At 47.8% G+C, this 16,806-nt stretch overlaps 1 protein-coding gene and 1 non-coding gene across 2 annotated transcripts in view; both read left to right on the top strand.

Annotated features, from left to right (window-relative positions):
- Nucleotides 1–382: 382 nt before the first annotated feature.
- LOC742042 (collagen alpha-1(VII) chain-like) overlaps nucleotides 383–16,806 on the top strand; it is a 307,325-nt gene continuing 290,901 nt past the window's right edge. The window contains exons 1-3 of the mRNA XM_063816125.1: nucleotides 383–432; nucleotides 1,776–1,921; nucleotides 2,091–2,685. Of these exons, the coding sequence (XP_063672195.1) occupies nucleotides 383–432; nucleotides 1,776–1,921; nucleotides 2,091–2,685 (791 nt within the window). The remainder of the gene's footprint in view (nucleotides 433–1,775; nucleotides 1,922–2,090; nucleotides 2,686–16,806) is intronic.
- Nucleotides 3,914–3,979, top strand: MIR1204 (microRNA mir-1204). Its single transcript, NR_035576.1, has one exon. It is a non-coding gene; the product is annotated as a microRNA mir-1204 (primary transcript).

The following is a 16,806-nucleotide window of genomic DNA, read 5'->3' on the forward strand; positions in this document are numbered from 1 at the left end:
TTAGGAGATCGAGACCATCCTGGCCAACATGGTGAAACCCCGTCTCTATTAAAATACAAAAAATTAGCAGGGCGTGGTGGCACACACCTGTAGTCCCAGCTACTTGGGAGGCTGAGGCAGGGGAATCGCTTAAACCCAGGAGGTGGAGGTTGCAGTGAGCCGAGATTGAGCTGCTGCATTCAAGCCCGGTAACAGAGCAAGACTCCATTTAAAAACAAACAAACAAACAAACAAAACAAAACAAAAGCAGATATACCAAAATGTTTATTTTGGATGGTAGGAATATTAAAATATTATTTTTTCTTTGTATTTTTACTGAAAAAATGTTTTAATTCTAAAAAAGAAATTAATAAAAAGGAAAATGTGAATCTAAGATTAGTGCATGAGAGCTGGAGACCCAGAGAGGGCAAACAGCATCAAGGTCAAAGTTGAGTGAGTCCTGGGTGAAAGTGTCTTTTCAGCCAGGGGAGATTTTCCATGCAGAAGGGACTGGGCATCAACTGTCAGGACATGGACAGAGATGTCTGCCATTAGAAGCTGGTCCTCTCATAGCCCACCAGCATCCCCCAGGAGGACACTGGCTTCCTCAAGGTCACAGCCTTTGGTTTCTGGAAAAAATGATTAAGCAGTGAAAGTATTAAGGTCTCACAGCTCCTCTCGCATGATGTATAGATGCAGAGGTTTCTAATCATCTTCTTTTTATATTTTAAAAGATGGATGACAACTAGATGACAACTGCAGCTCAGGCACCTGCCCAGTCCCTCTCAGAGCCGGGCACAAAACAGACACCTGTCTAGCCCCTCACAGAGAGCCAGGCACAAAACAGACACCTGTCCAGCCCCTCCCAGAAAGCAAAGCACAAAACAGACACCTGTTCAGTCCCTCTCAGAGAGCCAGGCACAAAGCGGAGACTTGTCCAGCTCCTGGCAAGGAGCCAGGCACAAAAGAGATGCCCATGAGTGTAAATGAATCTGTGAAACAGGCAAAACAGGAGCATCAACTGAGTAATTTTTTTTTTTCTTTTTCAAATAAGAACATTTGCGTTGAGAAGCCGCCACGGGAAGAGATGTGATGAAACACTACACAGAAAGAGGGAGGAGCCTCCAGGTAGGTTGGAGTGAGTAGGATGTAGGGTAGCCGGCAGGCGAGAAGAGGGGCAACCTTCTGTTCCATAATATTGAAATCACCCATTTGTGTGTCCAATTTTTGCTGGGCTGTGACGTCCTTCTAGGGTCCATGAGTAACCCCCACCCCATCGCCTAGCAGGGTGCCTGACTCCCCTTAAGTGCTCAGTAGACGTTGAACTGGATGGGCGCTGGCGTGGTGGCTCACGCCTGTAATCCCAGCAATTTGGGAGGTCGAGGCGATTGGATCATCTCAGGTTAGGAGTTCGAGACCAGCCTGGCCAACATGGTGAAACCTCGTCTCTGCTAAAAATACAAAAATTAGCTGGGCGTGGTGGCGCTCGCCTGTGATCCCAGCTACTCCGGAGGCTGAGGCAGGAGAATCGCTTGAACCAGGCAGGCGGAGGTTGCAGTGAGCCAAGATCGGGCCCCTGCACTCCAGCCTGGGTGACAGAGTGAAACTTCCATCTCTAAATAAATAAATAAATAAACTAAACTTTGAACTGAACAGGGGCAGCTCTTACATCTGTCCAGTCTCGGGTTTATGCAGATAGAACAAGATAACCACATCCCACATGGGAGGCCAGTGTCCACTTGCTCCTTTGGAGGAACTATTGGGCATTTAAGGGACTAGTTGAACACACTCTGTAGGTCAACTCTGCCCTTTGTGGAGGGAGCTGCGCAGACAGCTGGCCCTCTGCACGGGTTTGCAACTCGGCTCCTGGAAACAGCGGGAGACGTCGAAGGAGGCGAGAAGGTGCGTGCGCCCCTCTCACCAGGCCCGCGGATGCTGGGTGGTACCCAAAGAGGCGCTCAGATCACTGGAGCTGGAGCTCAGTCGGCGGTCTTCTGCGGGAACTGCACCCATCCCGGAGCATCTCTGGCCCTCCTATTTCACTGAACTCGCCTTCCTCAGCAGGAAAGTGGGAAGACCGCTTGCTTCCAGGACGGTGTGGGGAGGGTAAGAGGGCTCAGGGAAAGACTGCGGAAAGCGCGGCGCACAAGCGAGCTGGCATCACCGGGGATTCCCTCCGGCCCGGTGGGACTCCGGCGCGCTTGTAGCGAGGACCCCCAGCCCAGGGCAGAGCCTACCCTCCGCTCCCCCAGTCTGGGCCCTTGGCGGCCGCAGTCGCCCAAGCCCGCCCCGCCTCCTCGCGCGGCCCTCTCCGGCTCAGTGCCCTGCGCTGCCGGGAAGCAGGCTGAGGGGCGCACCGGGCGGCGGGCGGGGACCTGGGGAAGGCCGGGAGCGCGGGGACCGAGGACGCACGCGGCGGGCCGGGCCGCGCGCGCCTCCCCCCTCCCCCGAGGCCCGAGCGCGAGCCGCCGTGACGTCACGGGCAACCCGCCAGCCCCGCGCTCCTCCGGGCAGAGCGCGTGTGGCGGCCGAGCACATGGGCCCGCGGGCCGGGCGGGCTCGGGGCGGCCGGGACGAGGAGGGGCGACGAGGAGCTGCGAGCAAAGATGTGCCCCGGGACCCCCGGCACCTTCCAGTGGATTTCCTTGCGGAAAGGATGTTGGCGGTCCCTGTGACCTGTGGAGACACGGCCAGATCTGCCCTCCAGTAAGTTCCAATTTTGTCCCCTGCGTTTCTGGAAACTCTCGAGACTTGGCCTTGAGTAGGGATGCGCTGTGAGTAGTCGGACGGAGGAAAGGGGCTTTCGGAATCCAATATGTGTGTGCTAGGCGTGCACTGTCCTCATCACCAGCCTCAAGACTGGTGGCGAGTTTGGGCGTTTGGGGAGGGGGAGGGGAGGGGGATGACACCGAATGGCCGGTGCATAGAGGCAGTTCTGGATTTATGAACTTGATCAAAGGCATATTAACTAATTTCTAAAAATAGACCCCTCTGCAGTCAGAACAGATTTGGAGCCATGATGTGGTTTGGAGGCCCCTCTGGCGAAACTAGAGGTCTGTGAATGTGTGATCCTCCCTCCATCCTTTGACCATCACTCCCCCCTTCCTCTCACACCCCCTCAGGGCTGGGCGAAGGTGATTTCCAAAAACTCAGTAACTCCGTGTTTTGAGACTTTCTCAGTTTTTGCATCGCATGTGAGGGTTTGTTGGGTGCTCCTAAACCCTCATCATGGTCATTCTTCTTGGCTGGGCTGTTGATTTAATTAGGTTTGCCTTCTCTTGCTAACGTGCTCTTATTTATGCCAGTGTTTGTGGTTCTGGGTGTAGACTTTCAGGAAGCACAGCCATGAAGCTGCATGCGTCTGTGTGTGGATGCCTCATGCATTTTCCTGGTGGTTTGCAGGCATGGAAGATTCTTCTGTTCATCTAAGCTCCTGACTTTAGGCCCTTCTAGAACATTAGAGAGGAGAAGAAATCACGTGCAAGGATTTAGGGACAAGAGGATGAGGTTTTGGTGTTTCCTTTCTGGTATTAGGTTTTCCAGAGAGAGGCTGTTAGCCTGTCTCTCGCCCACTCCACCACTGTGAATCCTGGCTACTGGGGCTAGTTCCTTGCTAGGAAAAAAAGACTCTAGAGAAATGTGTTTGTGTGTGGTGGGTGGGCGGGGGCCCTGAGGATGCAGGGACTGTGTCTGCTGTGTTGTCTGTTATAAGATGTTTCAGACCTATTTTGCATACTGGCAGCGACAAGTTGAGACTTGTTCAACTTGACACAGTCCTGTGGTCATAGCGAATCTTTCTAAAGCTCTGATCAGTCAAGAAGGGGGTTGTATCAATCCTCAGAACCCTGAATGGAACTTTCTACAGGATTTATTAGGAGAAAAACCTTCCCGGAAGCTGCAGAAGGACAAATACAGAATCCGTGTCTGGGAGAAACCTCGTGGCCTGGTCTCCATTATTTGAGATGAGTTACATCTTGGAGGTGAGGACGTGCCTCGTGATCTAAAGCTTCGGCACAAGGGCCCAACTGGAATTCCACTTACGGGTATGACTGTGGGGTATATGCTGTACCCATTGAATTCCCAGAGGGATTTGTTAAGTGGTTGTGTTGTTGTTTTGCCTGGTTAAGAGTGGCTTATTCTTGTTGCCTTATCTACCTTGAGTGCAGAATTTTTGCATAAACGGCTTCTCTTGAAAAATAGAAGTCCGTTTTTGTTTTGTTTTGTTTTGTTTCTGATTAACTTTCCTTTTCCTCTGTCTTAAACACCTTCCCCCGCCCCTCGCCACCTCCATGCTGTGTTTCTGTGGCTGGAGCTTTTCTGCACTGGAAAGGAGGAGTTCTCCCCTCTGTTCTGACATATCTGATCCCCACTAGTTTATATGATTGCTGGTCTGAAAACCTGGTGAATTCTCACTGCCCACATCAAATCAATTCCCTGTTCTTTAGTTGTTTTTTTTTTTTGCCGCCTCCTGAGCGGTAGGCAGGCACTCTGGCTGGATTCTGGAGCCTGTGTTTGCCATGCCTGGGCCTTCTGCCTGCCCAAGATGGACACGTTTCTCTGGCAGCTTCGTCAAGAGATCTCCTGGACCATAAGACACCCTGTTCTTTCCTCCTGTTTGTGTGAGTGGCCCTGCATTTGGGCAGAGTATTGGCAGAATATCTGGGGGAAGTGGAAGACTTTGGATAGTTGCCGGTCCAGGTCGTCTGGAGAGGCAATGGCAGGCCTGCTGATGGCTGCCCCTTTGCTATGTGTTTTATATCAGGTGGCCCTTCTGGATGTGTGGCCTTTTTATTTTGCATTTCCTTTCATAGTTGGCTGCAGACATAAGATTCTTCTTTTTCTCTTGTTTTGCTTTTTTTTTTTTTTTTTTTTTTGAGACAGAGTTTCACTCTTGTTGCCCAGGCTGGAGTAAAATGGCTCGATTTCAGCTCACTGCAACTTCCGCCTCCCAGGTTCAAGCGATTCTCCTGCCTCAGCCTCCCAAGTAGCTAGGATTACAGGCATGCATTACCACACCCAGCTAATTTTGTATTTTTAGTAGAGACGGAGTTTCTCCAGATTGGTCAGGCTGGTCTTGAACTCCCAGCCTCAGGTGATCCGCCCGCCTTGGCCTCCCAAAATGCTGGGAGGCCTCCCAAGTTGCTGGGATTACAGGCATGGACCACCATGCCTGGCTAATTTTGTATTTTTAGTAGAGACGGAGTTTCTCCAGATTGGTCAAGCTGGTCTCGAACATCTGACCTCAGGTGATCTGCCCTCCTCGGCCTCCCAAAGTACTGGGATTACAGGAACCACAGTACCCGGCCTTGTTTTGCTTTTTATTGTTTCCTGATGCAGGTTTGTGATCTCTTTGAGGGATCAGGACCACACCCCCCACCCCAATTTATATTCCCAGTGTCCGTGGTGGGACCCTGACTGAGGATGGGAACAGAGCAACAATCTGGAATCATTTGGACCATTGAGTCCTGTGGACAGTCACTTCAATATCATCCCTAGAGAGTCTCAGAAATTCAAGGCCTTTTGGAATGCTGCCAAAATGGGTCCTTTGGCAGGAACCCCCTTTGTCTCTTCTGTTTTCTGACCTCAAATAATCTAAGGAACTAATAACGGTAATAAATAACAATTAATAATAAGAACAATAATAGTGCATGTGTAACATGGACATTGTTTATCACGCAAAGCATATTCTTCACCTTCTACTCCCTACAACTCCATGAGGCATTTATAATGAAATGTCTAGCAATGGTAGGCTTCTTGTTGTGGGGCAGGGTTGGTTCTAACACTTCAAATTATATGATCTCATTTAACTTTCCTATAAAATAGGATGATTATCATTGTGGTTTTGCAGATGAGGAACCCACAGCCCAGAGAGGTTAAAAATATCCTCCCAGGTCACACAGCTTGGGAGAGGCAGAGCTGTAGAGATTTGGACCACAGTCTTCGACTTCTTAGTGTGACTCTCAGAAGTTAGAGGATAATGAGGTTAAGAACAAGCAAAGGGCCGGGCGCGGTGGCTCACACCTGTAATCCCAGCACTTTGGGAGGCTGAGGCAGGTGGATCACCTGAGGTCAGGAGTTCGAGACCAGCCTGGCCAACATGGTGAAACCCGGTCTCTACTACAAATACAAAAAATTAGCCAGGCATGGTGGCGCACACTTGTAATTCCAGCTACTTGGGAGTCTGAGGCAGGAGAATTGCTTGAACCCGGGAGGCGGAGGTTGCCGGGAGCCGAGATCGCACCATTGTATTCCAGCCTGGGCAACAAGAGCAAAACTCAGTCTCAAAAAAAAAAAAACAACAAGAAAAGGGTATACCCCTGGGCCTTGAGCAGGAGAACAGTGTGTCCCCCACCCTCCCCGTGCACCTTAGGCACAAACAGAAAGCTGAACATCTTGCATGAAGATACCTCATGCTCTGCCTGCCGACCTTTTCTGCAGCCACGGAGCAGTCAGAGACAAAGGGGCCAAGAGGCCTTAGGTGAGGGCTGCCATGCTGGAAAGTTTGGGCTGTGGGTGTGGGCAGGAGTCATGGGTAGAGGTCAAAACCCTTAGTCTTGGCTGGGTGCAGTAGCTCACACCCGTAATCCCAGCACTTTGGGAGGCTGAGGCTGGTAGATTACCTGAGGTCAGGAGTTCAAGACCAGCCTGGCCAGCATGGTGAAACCCTGTCTCTACTAAAAATACAAAAAAAAAAAAAAAAAAAAAAAAAAATTAGCCCGGCGTGGTGGCACACGCCTGTAGTCCTAGCTACTCGGGAGGCTGAGGTAGGAAGATCTCTTGAACCCGGGAGACGGAGGTTGCAGTGAGCTGAGATTGCCACTGCACTCCTGCCTGGGAGATAGAGTAAGACTTTGTCTCAAAAAACAAACAACCGCCTCGGTCTTTGTGCAAAATCTATAATCATTTGCAAGAGGCTGCAATCAGGTATAGCACTGGATTTTGTGACCAAAACTAGGTTTCAGGATTTAATTAAAAACAAAAACAATGTCAGGTCATAAAACACAAGACATATACATGATGTGGAAATGGTCTCATTCATTTTTTAATTGCGAAATTCTGAACTATCTGTTTCTTTTTCCTTTATCTTTTCCTTTTTGTGTGTGTGTGGAATTAGGTGGAGGGGAGGTATGGGATATTGTTTTGTTTATCTGCCTCTTTATTATCATTGACTGTGAAATTCTTGAGAACAGGGGCGTCTAAGTGCCCAACACAGCCCTGGTACTTTGTTGAATCAGGTGGCTGTCAAGAGCTGCTGCTTCAGCCCGGCATGGTGGCTCATGCCTATAATTTTTGCACTTTGAGAGGCTGAGGCAGGAGGATTGCTTGAGCTGAGAAGTTTGAGACCAGCCTGGGCAGCAGAGTGAGACTCTGTCTCTGTAAAAAATAATAAAATAAAAATTAAAAAATAAAGAAAGAACTGCTTTGTCTTCAAGGAAACAAGATACACAGTCAACAGTCATTATCTTTTTAGATATGAGACAGCTTGACATGGTGTGGAAGTGGGGGGCTTGCCTGTAGGGAAAGTATGCTGATGAAAAAGAAGGAAAACAGACAGTAGCAGGAGGCACTGGGGATGTGTCAGGGAGCTGAGGAGTGTAGATCTGGTTACTTTTGGGCAAGTTACTTCTCTAAGCTTCAGTTTCCTCATCTATAAAATGGTTTACTGTGATGACGAAAGAGATGATGAACAGAATGTGTCTGGCAGAGGACCTGGGCTCATAAGTGAGCACACAGTAAAAGTTAGCTAATATCATTACTGTTACAATTATTGAGCTTTATTACTTCCTGTGGCTGCATGAAGTAGTGGTTTCTGAATAGAAAGGCAACATTCTAGTTGCCTAGATCTTAAGATGGCAGTGACTTCACTGTAGTTCTCTGCAAGCATCAGAAACAAGCCCTGGCTTATGTAAGTTAGAAACAGATGAGAAAGTAAATAAAGCTGCAGAAATGGGTCTCAGGAAGGACAGGAATCAAAGGGCTGTCCCTCGGATGTCAGACTGCCTTTGCAAGTTACTTCAGGTCACTGTGCCTCCATTTCCTCAGCTGCTGAGCAGGGGAGGAGAATCGCTTCTCCTTCCCAGGGATGGTGCAGAGCACTTAGCAGAGCACTTAGCACAGAGGAAGTAAGCCCTTCAGTAAAACATTTGAGTAAAGCAATTATTATTTATTATTCTTCAGGGCTCTTTTTTTTTTTTTCTGATGCATTAGCCCTAACATTGACTACTTGGTTCAAGAGTGATGGATGCATTCATTTCCTGAGCAGTTGCTGTATGCCTGGCACCATTTTAGCTGCTGGCGATCCAGCAGGGAGCAGAAGAGACAAAAATCCCTGCCCTCCTGAAGCTTCTGTCCTAGTGGATGTCACACAGTAGTGGGGCAGGCTGGTCCCCAGAGACAGCTGGGGGACAGATGGAAGCAGTGCAGGCAAAAGCTAACTCCTGTGCAAAGTCTCCCTGGCCCCACTGTGTTAACAGTAAAGTGCTTAGCAGAGGTTCCCACACATAGTAGTTACTATGTAGTGGTAGTTGCTATGTTTATTATTATTATATTATTCTCCTCCCTCATAAAATGGCAGCCTCCCTTTCTTCCATTCCCCTTCCTGAGTTATTTTTTCTCGATAGGGCTTATCTTCCTAGTATACCATATGTCTCTCTTCTCCCACTAAATTGTAACCCATTCATTTTTCCAGGATATATTTGTTGGGTGTCTACTCTGTGCCTGGCATTGCTGTAGATGTTGGGGATGCAGAAAGGAAGAAAAAGGACAGATTTCCATGCTAGAGCTTAGGTTACAGCTGGGTTAGACAGATAAGGAACAGCAGACATAATAAAGAAGGACATGAATTGTGTATTCAAGATTATGAAGTGCTGTGGGAACAGGCCTAGCAGGGTCAGTGTCTGGAGGGCTGGGGCGTGGTGCTGTGTGGTTAAGTTGTCCGGTCAGAGTCAGGGCAGGCTCCACGGAGGAGCTGACGTTAACCTCCACCTGAAGCAGGGGGAGGAGGGGCGTTTCAGGCTCTGGGAAGGGCTAGGACAGAGGTGGAGGCAGGAGTGAGCCTGTGGGGGTGAGGAGCAGCCAGGAGAAGCGTGAGATGAGAATGGCGTGAGCAAGGGAGGTAGGAGAACCCGAGCAGCATGCAGTGTGGAGCCTCACAGAGAGCCTGCAGGGCATTCCAAAGATTCTGTCTTTTACTCTGTAAAATGGGGAGCCCTTGCGGTGTTTTTTGTTTTTGTTTTTTGTTTGTTATGAGGCAGAGTCTTGCTCTGTTGCCCAGGCTGGAGTGCAGTGGGGAGATCTTGGTTCACTGCAACCTCTGCCTCCTGGGTTTAAGTGATTCTTACACCTTAGCCTCCTGAGTAGCTGGGATTACAGGTACATGCCACCACGCCTGGCTAATGTTTTTATTTTTGTAGAGATGGGGTTTCACCATGTTGGCCAGGCAGGTCTCAAACTCCTGAACTCAAGTGATCCACCCACCTCAGCCTCCCAAAGTGTTGGGATTACAGGTGTGAACCACTGTGACTGGCTTCCTTGCAGTGTTCTAAAAAGGAAAGTAATTTGATCTGACTTGGCTTTTGAAACGGTCAGTCTGGCTGCTGTGTTGAGAAGAAACTAAATCAGGGTCAGGAGCTAGAGCACCAGGACAAACATGCACAGAGTGTTAAGTGCCGGGTCCAGGCTGGCAGTGGTGGATGGGGCCACAGGAATGGACTTCTAGGCTGTTCACTGTTGTATCCCCAGCATCTTAAACTGTGCTCTCCATATGGTAGCTGTGAGCCCTATGTGGGTATTGAGCACTTGAAAGGAAATTGAGATGTACTGTGTGTTAAACGCACATTGGATTTCAGAGACTTAGTGAGAAGAGTAAGATATCTCATTATTTATTTATTTATTTATTTATTTATTTATTTACTGAGACAGAGTCTCACCTGTTGCCCAGGCTGGAGTGCAGTGGCATGATCTCGGCTCATTGCAACTTCCGCCTCCCGGGTTCAAGCGATTCTCCTGCCTCAGCCTCCCAAGTAGCTGGGATTACAGGTGCCCACGACCACACCTGGCTAATTTTGTATTTTTAGTAGATATGGCGTTTCACTATGTTGGCCAGGCTGGTCTTGAACTTCTGACCTCAGGTGATCCATCCCACTCAGCTTTCCAAAGTGCTGGAATTACAGGTGTGAGCCACTGCACCAGGCCTATTTGTTTATTTATATGAGACACGGTCTCACTCTGTCACCCAGGCTGGAATGCAGTGATGTGTTCATAGATCATTATAGCCTCGACCTCCCAGGCTCAGGTGATCCTCCCACCTCAGCCTCCTGGGCAGCTGGGACCACAGGTCTGTGTCACCACGCCCAGCTAATTTTTTTGTATTTTTGGTAAAGCTGGGGTCTCCCTGTGTTGCCCAGGCTGGTCTTGAGCTCCTGGGCTCCAGCAATCTGCCTTCCTCAGCCTCCTATATTTCTAGGGTTACAGGCGTGAGCCACTGCACCCTGCCAAGGTATCTCACGAACCAATTCTTTGTTGTTAATTACATATTGAACTGATAATGTTTTGGATATATTGGGTTAAATTATTAAAATTAATTTCATCTGTTTTTTCTAACTTTATGGCTACTAGAAAATCTAAAATTACATGTTGGTTGAATCATATTTTCGCTGGATGGAACAATGCCTTGGACGAGGTCAGCATTTAGTGAATCAAATGTGTGGGTGAGGCACAGGGGTTCTGCCGTGAATGAGAAACCGTTGCCATCTTCGGGAAGCTTCCAGTGTGGGAGGGAGGCACACTGCAGATGTAAGTGCTAGGAGAGAAAGAAGGCAGGTTGAAATGGGACCACAGCCAACCAGGCCTGCTGCAGCCCAGAAGCTGGAAGAGACTCGCCCAGGAGGGAAGGAAGACACTGGGGTGTTGGGTCTCAGTGTGGGTCTTGGTGACAGCAGTGGGCTGGCAGTGCAGAGGTTCAAGGCCTTGGACCGCAAGTCCACTAAGGTGGCTGGTGGTGTGGGTGGAGGTGGAAAAGGCAGGTGGGGCGAGGGTGAGGGGCAGGACATCCTGGAGAGCCTGAATAACCAGGTATAAGTGATTTCTTTTTCTTTCTTTCTTTTCTTTTTTTTTTTTTTTTAAGACGGAGTCTCCTCCTGTCGCCCAGGCTGGAGTGCAGTGGCGAGATCTCGGCTCACTGCAAGCTCCGCCTCCCGGGTTCACGCCATTCTCCTGCCTCAGCCTCCAGAGTAGCTGGGACTACAGGCACCCGCCCACCACGCCCGGCTAATTTTTTGTATTTTTAGTAGAGACGAGGTTTCACCGTGTTAGCCAGGATGGTTTTGATCTCCTGACCTCGTGATCCGCCCGCCTTGGCCTCCCAAAGTGCTGGGATTACAGGCGTGAGCCGCCGCGCCCAGCCCCAGGCGGAAATTATTTCAACTGGGTCCTGAGAACTGGGCACTTTTCAAGGATTGTCAGCAAGGAGCAACTTCCCAAATATACATCTAAAAAGATGACAAACTCATGTGGAATGTGGATTTAAGGAGGAAGGTACTTGACTTAAGAATTCCAGGATTTTGGTGGAAGAAGGAAATATGGGCCAGGCACTGTGGCTTATGCCTGTAATCCCATCACTTTGGGAGATAGAGGTGGGAGGATTAGTTGAGCCCATCTGAGACCAGCCTGGGCAACATAGTGAGATCCTGTCTCTACAGTTTTTTTTTTTTTTTTTTTTTGAGACGGAATCTTGCTCTGTCATCAAGGCTGGAGTGCAGTGGTGAGATCTCAGCTCACTGCAACCTCCGCCTCCTGGGTTCAAGCAATTCTCCTGCCTCAGCCTTCCGAGTAGCTGGAGTTACAGCCACGTGCCACCATACTTGGCTAATTTTTGTATTTTTAGCAGAGACGGGGTTTCACCATGTTGGTCAGGCTGATCTCGAACTCCTGACCTTGTGATCTGCCTGCCTCGGCCTCCCAAAGTGCTGGGATTACAGGCATGAGCCACTGCACCTGGCCTCAAAAATTCTTATTTTTAATTAACTGAGCTTGGTGGCATGTACCTGTAGTCCCATCTTTGGTGGCACGCACCTGTATTCCCATCTACTTGGGAGGCTGAGGCAGGAAGCTTGCTCGAACCCAGAAGTTTGAGGCTGCAGTGAGTTATGATTACACCACTGTACTCCAGTCTGGGTGACAGAATGAGACCCTGTCTCTAAAATAAATAAATAAATTTTTAAAAGCTGGGAGGTGGGGTTGGTAAATTCATAAAAAATAATATTTCTTGAGTTGAATACAAACAATACAATCACTGTTTTTTCTTTGCCTTGTTTTATTTTTACTTATTTATTTATTTTTGCAGAGATTGGGCCTCACTCCTAGACTGGTCTCTAACTCCTGGCTTCAAGTGACCCTCCCACTTTGGCCTCCCAAAGTGTTGAGATTACAGGTGTGAGCCACTGTGCCCAGGCTGTGGTTTTTTATTTTTTAATTTTTTATTTTTTTGTATTATAATCATAGTGTATATGTTGCATCCTGATTTTTTTTTTTTTTTTTTTGAGACAGCATCTCATTCTGTTATCCAGGCTGGAGTGCAGTGGCACAATCTCAGCTCATTGCAACCTCTACCTCCCAGGTTCAAGCGATTCTTCTGCCTTGGCCTCTGAGTAGCTGGGATGCCACCGTGCCCGGCTAAATTTTTTTTCTTTCTTTTTCTTTTTTTTTGTATTTTTAGTTCAGACAGGGTTTCACTATGTTGGCCAGGCTGGTCTTGAACTCCTGACCTCAAGTGATCCCACCTCGGCTTCCCAAAGTGCTGGGATTACAGCGTGAGCCACCACATCTGGACACATCCTGATTTTTTTCTTAGTTGCTATTAGGACACAGGCATTTTTGAATATTATATGCACTTTGTCCATGTCTTTTTTTTTTTTTTTTTTTTGAGACGGAGTTTCACTCTTGTTGCCCAGGCTGGAGGGCAATGGCGCGATCTCGGCTCACTGCAACCTCTGCCTCCCGGGTTCAAGTGATTCTCCTGCCTCAGCCTCCTGGGTAGCTGGCATTACAGGCGCCCGCCACCACGCCTGGCTAATTTTGTGTTTTTAGTAGAGACGGGGTTTCTCCACGTTGGTCAGGCTGGTCTCGAACTCCCAACCTCAGGTGATCCACCTGCCTTGGCCTCCCAAAGTGCTGGGATTACAGGAGTGAGCCACTGTGCCCAGCCGTCCATGTCATTTTTATTGGGTAGATATTTCTGTTCAGTGACTGTTTCGTTGCTTACTTTATCATTCCTTTGATTTGGATGCTTAGCTTCATAACAGCCTGTTTATATAGATTATGTTTTCTATTCTTCAGTTAATTAAAAAAAAAACAAATTCTCAGTCCTAGGATTGTTGTGCATAATGTCTGAATTTTTTAGAATTTCAGGTAAATATTGTGGTTCATGAGATTTGCACAGAAGCTGAATTTGCTGCTTTCTGGTGAGGCATGTGATGTTTTTTGCTGTCCATGATGCACTAACATGTCATTAACATGTATGTACAGTGTTATATGCTCGCACATGTTTATGTGCAGCCTATGCACCTGTATTGGATTTTTCTTCACTCTCATTTATTGGCAGGCATTTGTGGAATGCCTGTGGTGTGCCAAGTTCTGCTTGAGGCCTTGGGTATTCAGTAGTGATCAAAGTAGATCAACTAGTACCAGTTCTTAAGAGGCTTATTGTTAAGTGGGGGAAACAAGCAAATAGACAAAGAAAAAATAACATTATTGTAAGGAATATGAAATAATATGTACTAGAATAATATGAAGGGATGGTTATTGTGAGGTAAGGGGGTTCATACTGAAATCCTGTCTGAGGAATCAGGATTTGAGTGAGACACGAAGACTCAGTAGAAGTTAACCAGAAGAACAAAGTGTTAGCAGAAAAGACAAGATTGATCAATATGACTACATATTAAAGAAAAAGGCACATCTAAGCAACAAAAACTGCAATGGTATTAAAAGCCAAATACAAGACTTAGAAGATATTTGCAATATTTATAACACATTACAAAGCACTAATATCTAGAATGTATGCAGAATTCCCAAAAGTCAACAACAAAAAGACAAACAGCCTTATAGCAAAGTGGGTGAAAGATAGGACCATGCAGTGCTCATAGAAAGCAAAGTAGATGGCTGGGCACCATGGCTCACGCCTATAATCCCAGCATTTTGGGAGGCTGAGGTGGGCGGATCACAAGGTCAGGCGTTCGAGACCATCCTGGCCAACATGGTAAAACCTCATTTCTACTAAAAATACAAAAATTAGCTGGGTGTGGTGGCATGTGCCTGTAGTCCCAGCTACTTGGGAGGCTGAGGCAGGAGAATCGCTTGAACCTGGGAGGCATAGGTTGCAGTAAACCCAGATCTTGCCACTGCATGCCAGCCTGGACACAGAGCACGACTCCGTCTAAAAAAAAAAAAAAAAAAGCAAAGTGGATGATAAATGTGAAAAGATTCTGAATTTTGCTAACAAAGTCAGGTTTTGGAGATCTAATTTCTAGTCAGTAAAATTCATCCTTTCTTGGATACAATGCTAAGAGTTTTGATAAATGCATAGAACTGTGTGACACTGTTGTGTAATTACCACAATCATGGCGTAGAACATTTCCATCGTTCACCCAGATTCCCTCCTGTCCCTTCACAGCCAGTCTCCTTCTCCACCCCCAGCTTTAACCAACCCCTGAGTTGTTTGCTGACCTTACAGTGTTGCCTTTTTCAGAGTGTCCTATAAATGGATTCATACAGTGTGTAGTCTCTCGGATTTGTCTTCTTTCACCTGGCATAATGCATTTGGGACCTTTCCATGTTGTTCTATGCATCAGGGGTTTGGTAGTTTTTATTGCTGACTGGGACTCTGTTGTATGGATATACGGCTGTTTGTTTATCTGTTCTCCATTTGAAGAGCATCTGGGTGTTTCCACAAGATACATGTTTCATGCTTTACAATGTGCCAGAAATAGGATGTCTGACTCAAGTGTTGACAAGGCACAGGGTGTTCAGCAGCTCCGCTAGTGAGTGTGTGAGGTCACTTTAGAGACCACCTTGCCAGCAGGTCGTGAAATTGGAAACATGTGCAGCCCCGTTCCTAGGTAAGATTGAGAATTCACAGTTCATGCTGTATGTTACTTAAGGATATTTAGAGATGAATGTGAAGGTTTAAAAAATGGGCTGGAAAGATCTATATCAAACTCACTGTCATCATCTGGGGAGAGAGGGGGAGTGGGGTGATTGTGAAGGTCAAAGCCTACTTTAACTTTGCCTTTATTGCTTTTTTTAAATTCAATTAATTAATTTACTTGTGGGGACAGAATCTCACTCTGTCAAGGTTGCTGGAGTGTGAGTGGTGTGATCGTGGCTCACTGCAGCCTCTACTTTCCAGGCTCAAGTGATTCTCCTGCCTCAGCCTCCGGAGTAGCTGGGACTACAGGTGTGAGCCACCATGCCTGTATTTTTTGTAGAGACGAGATCTCACTATATTGCCCAGGCTGGTCTTGAACTCCTGGCCTCAAGCCATCCTCCTGCCCAGTTCTCCCAAAGTGCTGGGATTACAGGGAGGACCCACAGTGTCTGGCCTATCTTTAATGCTTTTTTTGAAAAGAAGGTGGATACCTACACATATCACTTACACAGTTTGAAAATATGTAGAAAAGAAAAAAAGTTTGAAAATACATATGACAAGATGTTCATGGTTGTCAATTCTAGGTTCTTTGAATTTTTCTTTTTTTCTTTTTTTTTTTTTTGAGACGGAGTCTCGCTCTGTCACCCAGGCTGGGAGTGCAGTGGCGCGATCTCGGCTCACCGCAAGCTCCACCTCCCAGGTTCACGCCATTCTCCTGCCTCGGCCTCCTGAGTAGCTGGGACTACAGATGCCTGCTACCACGCCCAGTTAATTGTTTTGTATTTTTAGTAGAGACGGGGTTTCACTGTGTTAGCCAGGATGGTCTCGATCTCCTGACCTCGTGAGCCACCCGCCTCGGCCTCCCACAGTGTTAGGATTACAGACGTGAGCCACCGGGCCCGGCTGAGACAGAGTCTTGCTCTGTCACCCAGGCTGGAATGTAGTGAAGCAATCTCGGTTCACTGCAACCTCCACCTCCTGGGTTCAAGCAATTCTGGTTCCTCAGCCTCCCAAGTATTTGGGACTTCAGGCACAACCCCCGTCTGGCTAATTTTTGTATATTTTTTAGTAGAGACAGGGTTTCACCATGTTGGCCAGGCTGGTCTCAAACTCCTGACCTCGGGTGATCTACCCGCCTCAGCCTCCCAAAGTGCTGGGATTACAGGCGTGAGCCACGGCGTCCAGCCTGTTCTTTAAATTTCTTTCAAAACAGTTTAGGGAAGGGATATCCTAGGTAAAGATAATAGCATGTGTGAAGGCCCTGAGGCTACAAAACTTTTGGTGTGTTCAGAGTGTCAAAAGATTCGTGTGGCTGGAAAGGAGTGAATGTCCAGGGTCCAGATGAACAGGTGTTTGGTCATGGAGGGCCTTAAGTGCTTTTTTAAGTCTTTGGGGGTGGCTAAGGTGGGTGGTGCCTGATTTGATTGACCTTTTTGTTGGGTAGATGGTGGATCAACGGAAGCAGGTGGCCCATTTGGGGACTGAATTACAGCAATCCAAGAGAGAGCTGGACTCGGCTCTAGCAGTGGAGAGGAAGAGAAGAGGATGAGTTTGGTATTTATTTTGGAGACAGAAAGGACTTCTTGGGACCAGGCGTGGTGGCTCATGCCTGTAATCCCAGCACTTTGGCAGGCTGAGGCGGGCAGATCACTTGAGGTCAGGAGTTCAGGACCAGCCTGGCCAAC

The sequence above is a fragment of the Pan troglodytes genome, chromosome 7, assembly GCF_028858775.2.
Source record: "Pan troglodytes isolate AG18354 chromosome 7, NHGRI_mPanTro3-v2.0_pri, whole genome shotgun sequence".
Lineage (NCBI taxonomy): Eukaryota > Metazoa > Chordata > Mammalia > Primates > Hominidae > Pan > Pan troglodytes.